Raw genomic sequence first — 16,531 nt, 5'->3', positions numbered from 1 at the left:
GCCTCCATGCCACAGTTTGACAGTCTGCCCTGGAGGTTCAAACATCCCCTTTCCCAGTCTCAGATTGCCCTCCCTTCTTGAACCCCTCCTTCCAGACCCCACATGCCGTTGTTTTCATTCTCATTGTCTCCTAATCCTTGATTCTGCACCCCTCTAGCTGAGCTACGTCCTAGCCTTTGATGGATTTCCACGCTTCCTGGACACTGGTGTTGTCCAGTCAGACCGCAGCCTCATAGCTGCCTTCTGTGGCCAGCGGCGGGACAGGCCTCTCACTGTTCAGGCCCTATCTGGTACGGGGGCTAGGGGAAGTGGGACCTCTTAGTCCTGGGCTATGTATCCGTTGTGATTGAACCCACCACCTGAAGTGGGCTCAGGACCCAGCTCTGCCACTGCTTGTGGGGTGACATAGTCCTTCACCTACTGGACCTCAGCCTCCTCAGTTGAGTGGAAAATAGGATTATGCTGGCTGGGCTACATCTACAGAGAGAAGGGCTGAATGCGCATGTCTCTGAGACACATAGAATGTGGCTGGTGTGAGGACCCCACATCACTCACTGTCACCCAGGCTGAAGTGCAGTGGTGTGATCTTGGCTCACTGCAACCTCTGCTTCCTGGGTTCCAGCAATTCTCCTGCCTCAGCCTGCTGAGTAGCTAGGATTACAGGCGGATGCCACCACGCCTGGCTAATTTTTGTATTTTTAGTAGAGATGGGGTTTCACCGTGCTGGACAGGTTGGTCTCAAACTCCTGACCTCAAGTGATTCACCCACCTTGGCCTCCCAAAGTGCTGAGATTACAGGCATAAGCCACTGTGCCTGGCCTATATATATAATTTTATTGAAGCATATTTTATATGTAATAACATATCAAATAATTCCTGTCTTGCCTACCTTTAAATCACTAACTTTTCTAAAGAGAGCTGGTCTTATGTAAGGGTTGTAAGAGTTGTGGAAGGTTTGGAGCTTGATGGTGACAGGGCCCAATTCAGATTTCGAGGGTCACTGGGCCACCATGAGTGGGGAGTATAGGCAGCCAGGAGGACCAGTAGGGGATAGGTGCCGGTGTAGAGGCGGAACAGGACTCGGGCTTGGACAGCAGCTCAGGAGGTAGCAGTCGGTGAGAGATTTAGGCTTTAAGATCAATTTTGATGGGTTGACCGAGGGACGGGGTGCAGAATGGTTCATCCTGGCGGTGATTATGAATGATATGGTGCCTTCCTTCCCTGCCCAGTCACACTGGGTCTTCTCAGCACCGGGGGGTGGATGGGGTGGGATGTGGCTTTGCTGCCAGCCTCTGGCCTCTCTCCCCGCAGGGCTGCTTGTGCTGCACTGGGAAGCCAATGGCTCCTCGTCCTGGGGCTTCAACGCCTCGGTGGGCTCTGCCCGCTGTGGGTCAGGAGGCCCCGGAAGCTGCCCCGTCCCCCAGGAGTGTGTGCCCCAGGATGGGGCTGCAGGTGCGGGGCTCTGTCGATGTCCCCAGGGCTGGGCTGGCCCACACTGCCGCATGGCTCTGTGTCCTGAAAACTGCAATGCCTACACTGGGGCAGGAACTTGTAACCAGGTACAGGTGGGACAGGGCAAGCCTGGTGGGACAGGGCTGGTGATCATGGTTCCCCTGAGTCCCTTGTTGTCCCCAGAGCCTGGGTGTGTGCATCTGTGCTGAGGGCTTTGGGGGCCCCGACTGCGCCACCAAGCTGGATGGCGGGCAGCTGGTCTGGGAGACCCTCATGGACAGCCGCCTCTCAGCCGTGAGTTGCGTGTACCCACTGTCTAGGGATGGTCACCCCCAGGTCGTTCTGCCACCTCCATTCTTGGGACCATCCTTACACCCTATACCCCGGCCTGGCTCTGTCCTGACCCTAGCCTGATCCCTGATGTCCCTGCCCACCCCCAGGACACTGCCAGCCGCTTCCTGCATCGCCTGGGCCACAGTATGGTGGAGGGGCCCGATGCTACCTTGTGGATGTTCGGGGGCTTAGGCCTGCCCCAGGGGCTGCTGGGAAACCTATACAGGTGAGGACTGCCCTGGGCAGGTGGGATATGTGAATGAGAGAAGGTCACCTTGTGATGCTAAGAGTCACCTCAGAGGAGTGCAGGAATGCCTCTAAGGTGAAGGACAGCCTGAAAGATGCTGAGACATTTGTCACAGGAGGCTTACCCGGGGACATCTGGGGACCAGCGTACTTATTTGGGTGGTGCTACCCCAGGGGATGGTGAGAGGACTGTCAGGAAGGCCACCCCAAGGGATGCGGCGACATCTATCAGGCAGGGTCACCTTGAAGGATGCTGGGATGACTGTAATAAAGTTGCTTTTTTGCACCCTGGCCCCAGGTACTCAGTGAGTGAGCGGCGGTGGACACAGATGCTGGCAGGAGCCGAGGATGGGGGCCCAGGCCCATCGCCCCGCTCCTTCCATGCAGCCGCCTATGTGCCTGCAGGCCGTGGTGCCATGTACCTGCTGGGGGGACTCACTGCTGGGGGCGTCACCCGTGATTTCTGGGTCCTCAACCTCACTACCCTGCAATGGCGGCAGGAGAAGGTGAGCATCTCTCCCCAGCCCCAGCGCTGGGCCCTGACAGAGACAGCCATGGCGGCTCCTGCCAGCTTTACCCCCAGAAGAAACAGAAGCCCTGGACTTGAATTTCGTCGGCCATCCTGGGTCACATTGTTATCCCGAGCCAGTCCCAGGCTGGGACACAGCTTTACCCAGTGGCAGGTCCGACTGGCCCTGAGGGGTTCACTCCCTCCTTAGCACTTCAGGGAGGACTGGGGGGCGCTGAGGCTCACTTCTACCCACAAGGTGACCCCTGATCTCTAGCCCCGTTGGTGACCTTGGCTTTCCATCCCTCAGGCTCCCCAGACTGTGGAGCTGCCAGCCGTCGCTGGTCATACTCTTACTGCCCGCCGAGGCCTGTCTCTGCTCCTGGTGGGTGGCTACTCCCCAGAAAATGGCTTCAACCAGCAGCTCCTCGAGTACCAGCTGGCGAGCGGCACCTGGGTGTCAGGAGCCCAGAGCGGGACACCCCCTACAGGTGGGGCTGGGGACCAGGAGGGCATAGCCCCTGTGGACCTCCCAGCCATCTAGGCTTCCTGTGGACTCTCCGTCCACTCCTGTGCTCTGTGGTCACCTGTCTCCCTCTTTTTCCCGTCCCCACCCAGATTCTCAGGGCACTCTCTTGAATGTTCAGGTTCTCTATCTGTCCCTCCCGTACTGCATAATAAACTGCCCACTCCTGGCCACATGGGACCACCATCCCCCACCCCCAGGCTCTGAGCTCCCTGTTCCTCAGAGGCTCTCATTCCTCGATTTCTCCTCTTTTCTTTGATCACTGTCCCCCTGTCAGACATTCTGGACACCCTGTCTCCCTCCCGAGAACCTGGCAGAGCTTCCTGCCAGTTGAGGACTCCCTTCCCTTTCCCAGAGTCTCCAATGATTGTCCGTTCAAATCCAAGTGAGAGGGATGGGTGGAGAGGGGCCCCCAGGGCTCCAGCCTCAGCCGGGGAAGGGAGTGGTCACTGAACAGGAGGGCTGGGAGGTTGGCGGAGTCAGTGCTGTCATCAGCCCCTCTGCCAGCCTGTCACCCTGCCCCTCCCCAGGTCTCTATGGTCACTCTGCCGTCTACCACGAGGCCACCGACTCCCTCTATGTGTTTGGGGGCTTCCGTTTCCATGTGGAGCTGGCGGCCCCATCCCCCGAGCTCTACTCCCTGCACTGTCCTGACCGCACCTGGAGCCTGCTGGCCCCTTCTCAGGGGGCAAAGGTCAGGAAAAGAGGTCCAGACCCATGGATGTAGGGGACAGGAGGGAGGGTCCCCCTTTCCCAATGCCCCAGGGACTGGCTCCATCCCAGATTCCTGCTTCCCCTCCTTTCTATGTCTCCTAATTAAGCTGACACCCCCACATCTCTCCTGCTTCCATCCCTGATTTGGGAGAGAACCTGAGGCCAGGAGGTCAGAGGCATGGGCTCTGCCAAGCTCTGCCCTGACCCTTGGTATGCCCGTGGCAGGCCCCTTCGCCTTCCTGGGTTTTTCCACTCATACAAAGCAGGACCGAGGCTCGACACTCTTTCTGCCTTTAAGGCCAAGGAGAACGTGTGTGGGAGGGCAGGGACCCCAGTCTGCACTGGTTAGAGACACTGGTGGTTTCAGTCCACATGTTTCAAGCCCATCTTGGGGGCAGTGGGGGGCTAGAAGCAAGAGACTCAAGGAGCCTCACCCCCAGGACACCCCCACTGTCACTAGCGAGATCATGTGAGGAATGTGGGTGGCTCATTTCAAGGGGTCTGGGTCAAGTTCCTGGGGAGCAGCCTGGGTCATGGGGCTTCTGGGAACTCAGGAGGGAGATGGCTTTGTGGGCTGCTCTTGGGGGTATAGGAGGTTTCCTGGAGGAAGGAGGTGAGATTTGAGGAGGATTAGAATTGGCTGGGCTGGTGGGGACAGGTAGGGAAGGGCAGGGGTGGCAGGAGGGCTGGGAGGGAGCAGAGGTCAGTTCTGACAGGCTATCCTGTCCCCTGTCTCCCCAACAGCCCCGCCCCCGACTTTTCCACGCCTCCGCCCTGTTAGGGGACACCATGGTGGTTCTTGGGGGACGCTCGGACCCTGATGAGTTCAGCAGTGACGTTCTGCTCTACCAGGTCAACTGCAATGCCTGGATTCTGCCCGACCTCACCCGTAAGTCCCCATTGTGGCTTCCAGGAGGCCGAGGGACATCCAGGAGGAGCCCCATCCCCGTCCTGGGACTCCCACTCCTCAGGTGTCACTGGGCCCCTGCAGACCCACGGGCAGAACTCCCACCCCTCTATATTGCCTAAACACCAGGAGATTTCCTCCTTCCTTTTTTTTTCTTGGAGTTTATTTTTCATTCTGACTATAAAACTAACAATGTTCACTGTATATAATTCGTAAAATAGGAAGAAAAAAACCAGCCATAATTCCCCTCTCTAGAGACAACCCTATTAGACATGGGGGTGCTTCCTGCCTGTCTTTGCTGATCATAGGTTAGAAGTGTGCCTGTCACTTGCCTTTTTATTTCAATGTGAGTGATGATTGTGAGTGTATTTCTGGATCTGACTTCGTTTCTTTTTGATTCTCTCTCTGATCCTTTGTTTCTTTTTCTCTTTTTATTTGCTTAGAGACAGGGTCTTACTTTATTGCCCAGGGTAGAGTGCAATGGGGCTATCTTGGCTCACTGTAGCCTCTGCCTCCCAGGCTCAAGTAAGCAATCCTTCCTCCTCAGCCTCCCGAGTAGCGGGGACTACAGGCATGCCACCATGCTTGGATAATTTTTTTTTTTTTTTTTTAAGAGACAGGATTTTGCTATGTTGCCCAGGCTGGTCTTGAACTCTTGGACTCAAGCAGTCCACCTGCCTCAGCCTCCCAAACTGCTGGGATTTAGTTCCCTTTTTCTCTTAATCTGTCTTTTCCACTACTTTATGTCTCTTTTTTTTTTTTTTTTGAGGATTTAAAAAATTGAGGTGAAAGTCACATAACATAAAATGTACTGTCTTAGAAATGCAATGGCAGTTAGTGCTTCAGAAAGTTGTGCAGCTGCCACATCTCTCTGGTTCCAAAACATTCGTCTCTCTTCTTATTTCCCTGTGTTCTGTTTTTCTCTGTTTGCCTTTGTCTCTCTCCCGCTCTCTTTTTTTTTCGCTTGCTGACTATTCTCATGTGTCTCCTCTCTGTCTTTTTCTGCTCTTTTTTTTTCTTTTTCTTTTTTTTTGAGACATAGTCTTGTTCTGTTGCCCAGGGTGGAGTGCAGTGGTGTGATCTCAGCTCACTGGAGCCTCAACCTCCTGGACTCAAGTGATCCTCCTACCTTAGCCTCCCAAGTAGCTGGGGCCACAGATAGCACCACCATGCCGGGCTAATTTTTTTTATTTGTAGAGACAGGGTCTTTTTTTTTGAGTTGGAGTCTCACTCTGTCACCCAGGCTGGAGTGCAGTGGTGCGATCTCGGCTCACTGCAACTTCCGCCTCCCAGGTTCAAGCAATTCTCCTGCCTCAGCCTCCTGAATAGCTGAGACTATAGGCATGCGCTACCACGCCTGGATAATTTTTTGTATTTTTTAGTAGAGATGGGATTTCACCATATTGGCCAGGTTGGTCTTGAATCTTGAACTCCTGACCTTGTGATCCGCCCGCCTCGGCCTCCCAAAGTGCTGGGATTACAGGTGTGAGCCACCGCGCCCAGCCAAGACAGGGTCTTTCTGTGTTGCCCAGGCTGGTCTTGAACCCCTGTGCTCAAGGAGTCCTCCCGCCTCAGCCTCCCAAAGTGTTGGGATCACAGGCGTGAGCCACTGCACCCGGCCTTGCTTCTGCTTTCCTTTGACCCTGTCTTTCCCCTCTCTCCCTGCATCCCTCTCTGACTGACATCATGGTGTGGGTCTCTTCCCGGAGTCTCCTGCTCTCTGTCTGAATACCCCATCTTTCCTCAGGCCCAGCCTCTGTGGGGCCCCCAATGGAGGAATCCGTGGCCCATGCTGTGGCGGCAGTTGGGAGCCGCCTGTACATCTCTGGGGGTTTTGGAGGAGTGGCCCTGGGCCGCCTGCTGGCGCTGACCCTGCCTTCTGACCCCTGCCGCCTGCTGTCCTCACCCGAAGCTTGTAACCAGTCTGGGGCCTGCACCTGGTGCCACGGGGCCTGCTTGTCTGGGGATCAGGCACACAGGTAACCATGGCGACCATGGCAGGCAGTGGGGAGTGGAGCCCTCCAAAGGAGGTCCTGTGCTAGGCCACGCCAGGAGGGAGGCCACGGGAGTGTACCGTGTGGTTCAGGAAAGGGGGTGAATCACTGCAGGCAGGGTGGCCAGGGGAGATCTGAGTGGAGAGCTCTGCCTGGGACTGGGGACTTATGTGAGAATGCTTGCTGGTGGAGCTGGGTCTGAGCTGGGCCCTAAAAGAATGGTAGAGTTAGACCATCAGCGATTCAGAAGTGAGGCTGAGACTGAAGGCTGGAAGGGGTCGGCTCAGAAAGGGCTTCCCATGCCTGGCAGAGGGAGGCACTGGCTCCGTCCAGCTCCACAGACCCCTCAGCTGCGGTTCTGGGAATACAGACATTACTGGATGCCAACGGTGCTTTCCTAGGCTTAGCAGACTCGCCTGCTGCCCCATCACCCTCACTGACTTGAGACTACTAGTGGGCCTTATTCGTCCGATGGGTGTGTTGTCAGTTACCACAGGAATGTTAATGGTTTGATTACGGGGTGCTCTTCCCCCCAGACCCCACTGGAGGTGTGTGTAGCAGTGGGCACACCCACTGCTTTTCTAAAATCCAGGATAGTCTGAAACATATGTACCTTTTGGGATTTGGGATAAGGGATATGGACCCCCGCAGTGTGGGATGGGTAGCCACGGAAGGCCCAAGCTGGAGAGGGCAGGGACGGTCCTGGGTAGTGAGATCCCTGGAGCTGTTGTCAGGGGCAGAGTGGTGAGAAGCTGCAGGTGGCGACCAGGTTGAGTTGGGCAAGGGGCTGCAGGGCTGGGGAGGAGGGGATGGTCAGAGAAGTCCAGGAAGCAGAAGGCTTTGGTGGCTGCATGGGCTGCAGGACCTGGGGTGTGGTCCAGTGTCTCTGGCCTGGGTGACAGGTGGATGTGGGACCATCTGTTACCAAATGCGGGTGGGGAGAATGAGGCTCAGGAGGCCTGGCTGTGTTCATGTTGGGACACAGGGTCGGGGGCCTTAGCTCCCCAACAGGACAGTGTCTGGGAGGCAGAAGGATGGGGTCACGATGGTTGTGAGTGAGCCAGGCCTCATGTCCTTTAGGCTGGGCTGTGGTGGCTCCCCCTGCTCCCCAATGCCTCGCTCCCCGGAGGAATGTCGACGTCTCCGGACCTGCAGTGAGTGCCTGGCCCGCCATCCTCGGACCCTGCAACCTGGAGATGGAGAAGTGAGTGGTGGGGGAGGCAGGCACTGGGAACAGCAGGTAGAGGGCAGGGTGGTCTGTACTCTGGTCAGCTGTCCCACCCACCCCAGGGTCTCAGGACTCAGGAGGGTGCTGAGGGTCCCATCCAGCTCATCTTCCCCCACCAGGCGTCTGCCCCCCGCTGTAAGTGGTGTACCAACTGCCCCGAGGGTGCTTGCATTGGACGCAACGGGTCCTGCACCTCTGAGAATGACTGTCGGATCAACCAGCGAGAGGTCTTCTGGGCAGGGAACTGCTCCGAGGCTGCGTGCGGGGCTGCCGACTGTGAGCAGTGCACACGCGAGGGCAAGTGCATGTGGACGCGGCAGTTCAAGAGGACGGGTGAGCAGCAGCCCGCTACCTGAGAGGGGTCTCGCTTCCTGAGAGGGGTCTCAGGACCTGGACTCCTGGGTCTCAGGGAGGAGGGGCTGGGCACTTGATCTCCTAGGTCTGAGGGAGAAGGGGCCGGGAGCCTGGACTCCTGGGTCTGAGGGAAGAGGGGCGGGGAGCCTGGGTTGCTGAGTCTGAGGGAGGAGGGGCTGGGGCTGGGCCTGGGCCCCTGGGTCTGAGGGAGGAAGGGTGGGGGGACTGGATTCCTGGGTCTGAGGGAGGAGGGGCTGGGGGCCTGGACTCCTAGGTCTGAGAAAGGAGGGGTGGGGGGCCTGGATTCCTGGATCTGAGGGAGGAGGGGCTGGGGGCCTGGACACCTGGGTCTGAGGGATGAGGGGTGGGGGGCCTGGGCTGCTGGGTCTGAGGGAGGAGGGGCTGGGTGTCTGATCTCCTGGGTCTGAGGTCCTAATCCGGGTGCCCCTACCCAGGGGAGACCCGCCGCATCCTCTCAGTGCAGCCCACCTATGACTGGACGTGCTTCAGCCACTCTCTGCTGAATGTGTCCCCCATGCCGGTGGAATCATCACCCCCGCTACCCTGCCCCACACCTTGTCACCTCCTGTCCAACTGCACCTCCTGCCTGGACTCTAAGGGAGCCGATGGGGGCTGGCAGCACTGTGTCTGGAGCAGCAGCCTACAGCAGGTACCGCACCTGGCCAGGACCCGTGCCAGGCGAGGGCCCATGCAGGTCTCCTCCTCTCTGCCCTGGCAGGGCCCTTTCTCCCACCATCTCCTTTTCCACCTCCCCCTTCCATTTCCTGGCTCTGGCCGCACAGCCCTGCTTCCTTCTCCTGCCACCATCTCTTTCCTCCCTTGTTGCTTCTTGAGGGTCCCTGCTGCATTCTCCAGCCAAGCTTCTGTGTGTGCCACTTTCCCAGCCCCCAGCCTCTGCCTCTCCAACTCTTGTCCGTGGTATCATGGTCTCCCCATCCTTTCCATGACTTTTAAACATTTTTAACTTGATTTTGTATTTTTAATTTTATCGATATAATCCATAGGTTCACGTCCATGACTCTTAATACTTCTCCCTTCAGCCTCCCAAACCTTTTCTGCTTCCCTCTTCTCTCTCTCTCTACTTATGGAACTTTTGTTTGTAAGAAACAGACACTCCCTTGAGCTGGTTTTGTTGTAAGGAAGTGGGGGTATTTGATGGACTCTGAGAGCAGGAAGTGTTGCTGCTCTGTCGCTCTCTGGCCACATGACCTGTCACCTCAGCTGTTCTTCACATTTCTCCATTGTCTGGTTTCTCTCAGCCTGATCGTCAACACACATGGCCTCAGATGGGGGCCTTGACCCCCAGCCTAGATGCCTTCTAATTCCAGAGACCATGGTCATCTGTGTGTCTGTGGGTTAGCTCATGTTCTCCAGGAGAGACTCTGACTTAGTGCACCAGCTGCATGTCCAGCCTTGGTGTAGTGAGATGTGGCCAGGGAGGGCTAGGAGCATGTGGTTCAAACATGGCAGGTGAGATCCAGGCCTCCTCTGGGCTGTGGTGCAGAGAGATGATTCCTGAAGGTGGGTGTGGCCTGGGCCTATCCGTGACAGTCCACCCCTTGGACTGCCTGGCACATGCTCTCGTTTCCAGAAAGTCCATTCCAAAGATGCTTCCACCTGACATGATGAAGCTGTTGTGGTGGCAGACAAAGCTATTTGCACCACACCCCACTGTCTCCCAGTGAGAGATGAGACACATTCATCTCTCACTGTCACATGTGGAAGCAAAGTCACTCAGCCATAGTCCCCTCCTCATTCATACCTCAATTGTGCAATACCCATTCAAGGCAAAACTACTCACCCTCCCACAACCCATGAACTAAGTGATCAGTCCAGCCACCACCCAGACACTAGTAGGCAACAGTGCATGGATGTGGGACACTTGTCTTCTTGAGAGGTAGACTAAAGAAATCAACAGCACTTCCTAGAAATTCGAGACCAGGAGGGCGGGGTGTGGAAGACCAAGAATCCCACAGACTTTGGCATCCAGTGCCAGGATCCCCACCTGGGAGTGGTACGTTAGCTCTCACCTGGAGGTGGTTTGCCTTGTGATCAAAAGCTCAGGCTGTGAAGTCAGTAGGGTTTGGGTTTGACTCCAGCTTCGCCACTTCCTGGCTGTTTGACTTTGGATGAGTGACTTGCCCTCCCTGAGACCTCAGTAAGAGTTTGCTAACATGGACATCATTTCACTAGATCCTGTGCCCTAAGAGGTTTTACCAGTTAAATGGAGGAGAATTTACTTAGAGCATAAAGCAATGCCTGCCATTCAGTAAGGACTAAAAAATGACTAATGATTATGAGCATTGTTGTTGTAATGAGCAGTGGTGGGAGGGCCAATTTGGCTGACCCAAGTCCTGCCACTGGGAGGATCAGGGTGGCTGAAGGATTCCCCATGGGGGCTGTCAGTGTGGCTGGAAGAGCAGAAGCCCTTGTGATTTTGGTCTGTAGTAAGCACAAGCCTCTCGTCCCCAAGCCTGGGGTTCTACTGGTAGTATGAGTCCTCCAGATATTATAGAAATTTCCATCATTTATCTTTGTGGGAGTTCTAGGGACCAGAAGGCACTTCCAGAGCCCTGTTGGCATGCGCTGTTCCCCTAGCCTCTCAGTGCCTGCCAGGTTCTCAGATGTCTGAAGAACTGGGGCAGCTAAGGAGATGGGGGAGTGGCTAGGAGGGGGCAAGGGGACGAGGTGGGGCCAGTGAATTGGAGAGCACAGCCTGCCCCCTGGGCCAGATGAGCACAGTGTTGATGGTGTATGTGAATGTAAGAAAGGACTTTTGCCAGAACTTCTATGAAACCTCCTAGCTTCAAAGTGATGGCTTAGCTGGGTGTGGTGGCTCAGGCCTATAATCTCAACACTTCAAGCAACCAAGAGACCGAGACAGATTGATTGCTTGGGGCCAAGAGTTCAAGACCTGCCTGGGCAACATAGCAAGACCCTCATCTCTACAAAAAACAAAAACAGAAACATTGGTCGGGCGCAGTGGCTCATGCCTATAATCCCAGCACTTTGAGAGGCTGAGGCAGGCAGATCACAAGGTCAGGAGTTTGAGACCAGCCTGGACAATATGGTGAAACCTGTCTCTACTAAAACTACAACAACAAAAAAAAATTAGCTGGGCGTGGTGGTGGGTGCCTGTAGTCCCAGCTACTCAGGAGGCTGAGACAGGAGAATTGCTTTAACTGGGAGGCGGAGGTTGCAGTGAGCCAAGATTGTGCCACTGCACTCTGCCCTGGAGTGACAGCGAGACTCCGTCTCTTAAAAAAAAAAAAAAAAAAAAGAAGTGTTGACTTAGATTCCACCACACAAATCAAACATAATAGGTGTACAGGTGAGACCTGTTATGATTTGGCTCAAGGGCTGCCTGATTCTAACCATCTGGCATTGTTCTTTTTAATGGCTTTAGCCTTTGAGTCTGGGGTAGACAGCAGAGGCACCCCTTCCCTGGCCTGCCTCCTTCCTCCCATTCTCCCTCCCTCTCTTCAGCGAATTTATCATTGAGCACCTTCTTAGTGCTGGGCGTTTTGCTAGGCTGGGGGGAATGTCAGCAGATGAGCTACAGTCTTGCTTTCAGAACTTGTATTCATACACCTTTTCCACAAACTCAGGAAATGCAGTGTGTGGTGTTGGGCATCATTGCATTTAGTCACTAGGGAGATCACAGCAAAAAGTGCTGTCCAGGACTGAGGATTCAGGGTTCTCTACCCCTCCCAGATTGTCCCACCATCTGCCAACGGGTGCCCTAAATTTAGATCTGGAAGCCCAGCCCAGCAGAGAATATGCCTCTGGCAGTTCAGCAAGGCTCAGCTCTTTGCAGGGCTCTCAGTGAGCTCAGAGCTCCAGCCACAGCAGTCAGGGTTTTCTATTTCAGGGTTTCATGGTGGTTTTGCTTTTTCCTAAGTGCTTTCAGCCAGCTGGCCCAGATTAATCTCTTTCCTCTTAGACTTCACTTATGGCCCAAGCAATAAATAAAATACCTCATACACTGAGGGGCTTGGGGCTTCCCAAGAGCCTGAATCTCATCATGCACATTTTTTGGGTCCTGACATTATAAACCTGGCTTGTGAGTTGCTACCCAGCCCCTAACCAAGGACTCTTCAGCTTCTCAGTTTGGGGTGGGAGAAGCCTTTTTGCCTCGGCAGCAATGTTTTTTCTTTTCTTTTTTTTTTTTTTTGGGACGGAGTTTCGCTCTTGTTACCCAGGCTGGAGTGCAATGGCACGATCTCGGCTCACCGCAACCTCCGCCTCCTGGTTCAGGCAATTCTCCTGCCTCAGTCTCCTGAGTAGCTGGGATTACAGGCACGCGCCACCATGCCCAGCTAATTTTTTGTATTTTTAGTAGAGACGGGGTTTCACCGTGTTGACCAAGATGGTCTCGATCTCTTGACCTTGTGATCCACCCGCCTCGGCCTCCCAAAGTGCTGGGATTACAGGCTTGAGCCACCGCGCCCGGCCGTCAGCGGTGTTTTTTCTAAGCAACTGTAGTTTGATACTATTTTCTGTCTCCTCGGATCGTTGCCATTGTTCTTTTACCTGGAAGAAACAGAAGCGCCCTTCTTGAGGCAGTGAAGGGGAGCTCCCTCCACCAATACAGTGGTACCTGTTGGAACCCAAGGTAGAAAGTACAGCAGGGCCTCACGAGAAACTGGAGACAGAGCCTGGAAAGCTGCCTTTCCATCTGTCTTTGGGGGGGCACGTGGTTCTCATCTCTGTCTCTTTCTGCAGCCTGCTCTTTTCCTGTCTGTCTACGTTCTCTTTATTTGATCATCATTTGCTTATCTAAATAATCCCTTCACCCCTTCCAGTTTATGTTCTTTGTTTTATTTTTATTTTTTAATTGAGATGGATTCTCACTCTTGTTGCCCAGGCTGGAGTGCAGTGGCGCAATCTCAGCTCACTGCAACCTTCATCTCCCAGGTTCAAGCCATTCTCCTGCCTCAGCTTCCTGAGTAGCTGGGATTACAGGCATGCACCACCACGCCCGGCTAATTTTGTATTTTTAGTAGAGATGGTGTTTCTCCGTAGTATTGGTCAGGCTGGTCTCGAACTCCCGACCTCAGGTGATCCGCCCCCCTCCCCCCGGCCTCCCAAAGTGCCGGGATCATAGGCATGAGCCACCGCACCTGGCTATTTTCTTTTTTTGAGATAGGGTCTTACTGTGTTGTCCAGGCTGGCGTGCAGTGATACAGTCATGACTCATTGCAGCTTCAACCTCCTGGGTTCAAAAAAATCCTTCCACCTCAGCCCCCAGGTAGTTGGGCCTACAGGTATTCACCACCACGCCCAGCTAATTTTTTATTTTTTGTAGAGATGGTGTCTCACTATGCTGCCTAGGCTAGTCTGGAACTCTTGGGCTCAAGTGATCCTCCTGCTGTAGCCTCCCAAAGTATTGGGATTACAGGTGTGAGCCACTGTGCCCAGGCAACCTTCCAGTTTCACGATCCCTTCCCAGCCTGACTTCCAGCCTTGGTGTGTAGTTACAAATGCTTAAGAGGGAAAACATCATGACCCCAGCTAGTGTCCACTTTGCTCCACCTGTGAGGGGCGAGACCTCAAAGAGGGTGTGGTCTGGGAAGATATCCAGAATGTGTTTGTTTAACCTCGTTTCCCCACCTCCCTCTTCCCTGCATCCCCATTCCCCCCAATACAGTGTCTGAGCCCCTCCTATCTGCCCCTGCGATGTATGGCCGGAGGCTGTGGGCGGCTGCTCCGGGGACCTGAGAGCTGCTCCCTGGGCTGTGCTCAGGCAACCCAGTGTGCCTTGTGCCTGCGGCGCCCCCATTGCGGCTGGTGTGCCTGGTGGGGCCAGGATGGGGGCGGCCGCTGCATGGAGGGTGGACTCAGCGGCCCCCGTGATGGTGAGAGGGCTTTGGGGGTGGAGGGAGAGGGGCTGGTCCTTGGCTGGGGTCTGATGCAGTGAACTTGGGGGTGCTGGGCCAGACCCAGAGGTGGGGCTCAGAGGAAGCAGAAGGGAGGGCGTAGGCGGCTGGGGCATGTGGTACAGGGGCCCTCCGCAGACAAAATGCTGTATTCTTGGTGCTAGGGCTGACATGTGGGCGTCCGGAGGCCTCCTGGGCCTTCCTGTCCTGCCCCCCCGGAGGATGAGTGTGCAAACGGGCACCACGACTGCAACGAGACACAGAATTGCCACGACCAGCCCCACGGCTATGAGTGCAGCTGCAAGACGGGCTATACCATGGACAAGTGAGGCTGCAGGGGGTGGGGGCCCAGACAGGCTAGGGTGGGGGAGTGTGGGGAGCAGTAACGGTGAGGCCTAGAGCAAAGCAAGACGGAAAAAAAGGAAGCCCAAGGCATGAAGGCAGTGGGATTGATCCCGGGAGGGTAAGAGTGGTGAGACTGAGCAGGAAAGAATGAGTTTAATAGGGTACCCCAATGGCTGGGCACCGTGGCTCATGCCTGTAATCCCAGCACTTTGGGAGGCCGAGGCAGGTGGATCACTTAAGGCCAGGGAATTCGAGACCAGCCCATAGGGAGGCCCCCATCTCTACAAAAAAATAAAAAATAGGGTACCCTCAAAAGAGGAGAGAGGGTTGTAGGCTATACCTGGAGGGCGTGGTGGGCTAGATCCCGAAGAGGAGTTGGAGACGGGACAGACCAGGACTGAGCAGCCAGTTGAGAAGAGGGTGGGGTAGTGGGTGGGGTGCTGACCATGGTGCCATGAGAAGGGTGGCCACCTGCCCTGACCCCCCCCCCTTTGCACCTGCAGCGTGACAGGGCTGTGCCGCCCAGTGTGTGCCCAGGGCTGCGTGAACGGCTCCTGTGTGGAGCCCGACCACTGCCGCTGCCACTTCGGCTTTGTCGGCCGCAACTGCTCCACGGAATGCCGCTGCAACCGCCACAGCGAATGTGCTGGTGTTGGGGCGCGCGACCACTGCCTGCTCTGCCGCAACCACACCAAGGTGGGCCGCCCAGGGCCTCAGACCCCCGACCCTGGGACCCAGGCCCTTGCTGCTTAGGCAGCTTGCATCTCATTCTGAGCCCTGATAAGCCAGGGACAGATAAGCCAGAGCCCTGTCCCAGGGAGATGTGTGGAGACTTGGGGGACACTGCCTGGGTTTGTATCCCAGAGGGTCTGGCCTGGAATAGTGGATGGAGGGATGCTGGGCCAGGACAGGCACGTGGAGGAGGCTTTAAGATGATGGAGGGAAGGGTTTTGAACTCAGGACTTTGGGCTGCAGGTGTGCCAGGGAAAGCGGAGGCCTGGGATTGTCCAAACCAAGTACCCAAGCCCCTGCTGCCCTCCCATGGGCTCTCAGAACCTGCCCCTGTGCCTCTCACACCCTCCCACCCCTAGTGACTCTCTAGTCTCTCTGAGCACCCTGTCCTCGCTTCTCAGGGCAGCCACTGTGAGCAGTGCCTCCCACTGTACGTGGGTTCAGCTGTGGGAGGCGGGACCTGCCGGCCCTGCCACGCCTTCTGTCGTGGAAATAGCCATGTCTGCGTCTCCAGGAAGGAGCTCGAAATGGCCAAGAGGGAGCCAGAGAAGTACTCATTGGACCCAGAGGAGGTGAAAGAGAGTGGAGCTAGATGCCTGGGTCTGAGGGAGGAGGGGCTGGGAGGGCTCCTGGGCCTGAGGCAGGAGGGACTGGAGCCTAGACCCCTGGGTCTGAGGGAGGAGGGGCTGGGGGCCTAGATGCCTGGGTCTGAGGGAGGATGGGCTGGGGGCCTAGACTCCTGGGTCTGAGGGAGGAGGAGCTGGGGGCTTAGACTCCTGGGTCTGAGGGAGGTGGAGGGTGTGAGCCCGGACTCCTGGGTCTGAGGGAGGAGGCAGGTGGGAGCCCGGACTCCTGGGTCTGAGGGAGGAGGCAGGTGGGAGCCTGGACTCCTGGGTCTCAGGGAGGAGGGGGTAAGGGCCTGGACTCCTGGGTTTGGGGGAAGAAGGGCTCGGGCCTGGACCTCCTGGGTCTGAGGATGAGGCAGGTGGGAGCCCAGACTCCTGCATCTGAGGGAGGAGAGGGGTGGGAGACTGGACTCCTGGGTCCGAGGGAGGAGGAGGTGGGAGCCTGGACTCCTGGGTCCGAGGGAGGAGGAGGTGGGAGCCTGGACTCCTGGGTCTGAGGGAGGAGTGGGGTGGGAGCCTGGACTCCTGGGTCTGAGGGAGGAGTGGGGTGGGAGCCTGGACTCCTGGGTCTGAGGGAGGAGCGGGTGGGGGCCTGACTCCTGGGTCTGAGGGAGAAGGGAGTGGGAGCTTGGACTCCTGAGTCTAAGGGAGGAGGGGGCTGGTCCA

General features: G+C 56.2%; 1 protein-coding gene across 1 annotated transcript in view; it reads left to right on the top strand.

The window, feature by feature from the left end:
• Positions 1–16,531, top strand: part of MEGF8 (multiple EGF like domains 8) — a 54,678-nt gene that overhangs the window by 30,561 nt on the left and 7,586 nt on the right. Inside the window, 17 exon segments of the mRNA XM_032249214.1 lie at positions 158–290; positions 1,312–1,559; positions 1,636–1,746; positions 1,893–2,011; positions 2,330–2,537; positions 2,850–3,030; positions 3,596–3,759; positions 4,524–4,668; positions 6,434–6,665; positions 7,761–7,884; positions 8,028–8,241; positions 8,718–8,932; positions 13,934–14,141; positions 14,327–14,373; positions 14,375–14,487; positions 15,011–15,203; positions 15,641–15,811. Coding sequence (XP_032105105.1) covers positions 158–290; positions 1,312–1,559; positions 1,636–1,746; positions 1,893–2,011; positions 2,330–2,537; positions 2,850–3,030; positions 3,596–3,759; positions 4,524–4,668; positions 6,434–6,665; positions 7,761–7,884; positions 8,028–8,241; positions 8,718–8,932; positions 13,934–14,141; positions 14,327–14,373; positions 14,375–14,487; positions 15,011–15,203; positions 15,641–15,811 — 2,826 coding nt within the window.

This window comes from Sapajus apella, unplaced genomic scaffold, assembly GCF_009761245.1.
Source record: "Sapajus apella isolate SASKATOON/1434 unplaced genomic scaffold, GSC_monkey_1.0 scaffold68, whole genome shotgun sequence".
In the NCBI taxonomy this organism is placed as follows: domain Eukaryota; kingdom Metazoa; phylum Chordata; class Mammalia; order Primates; family Cebidae; genus Sapajus; species Sapajus apella.
This window is presented reverse-complemented; position numbering and strand designations above follow the sequence as displayed.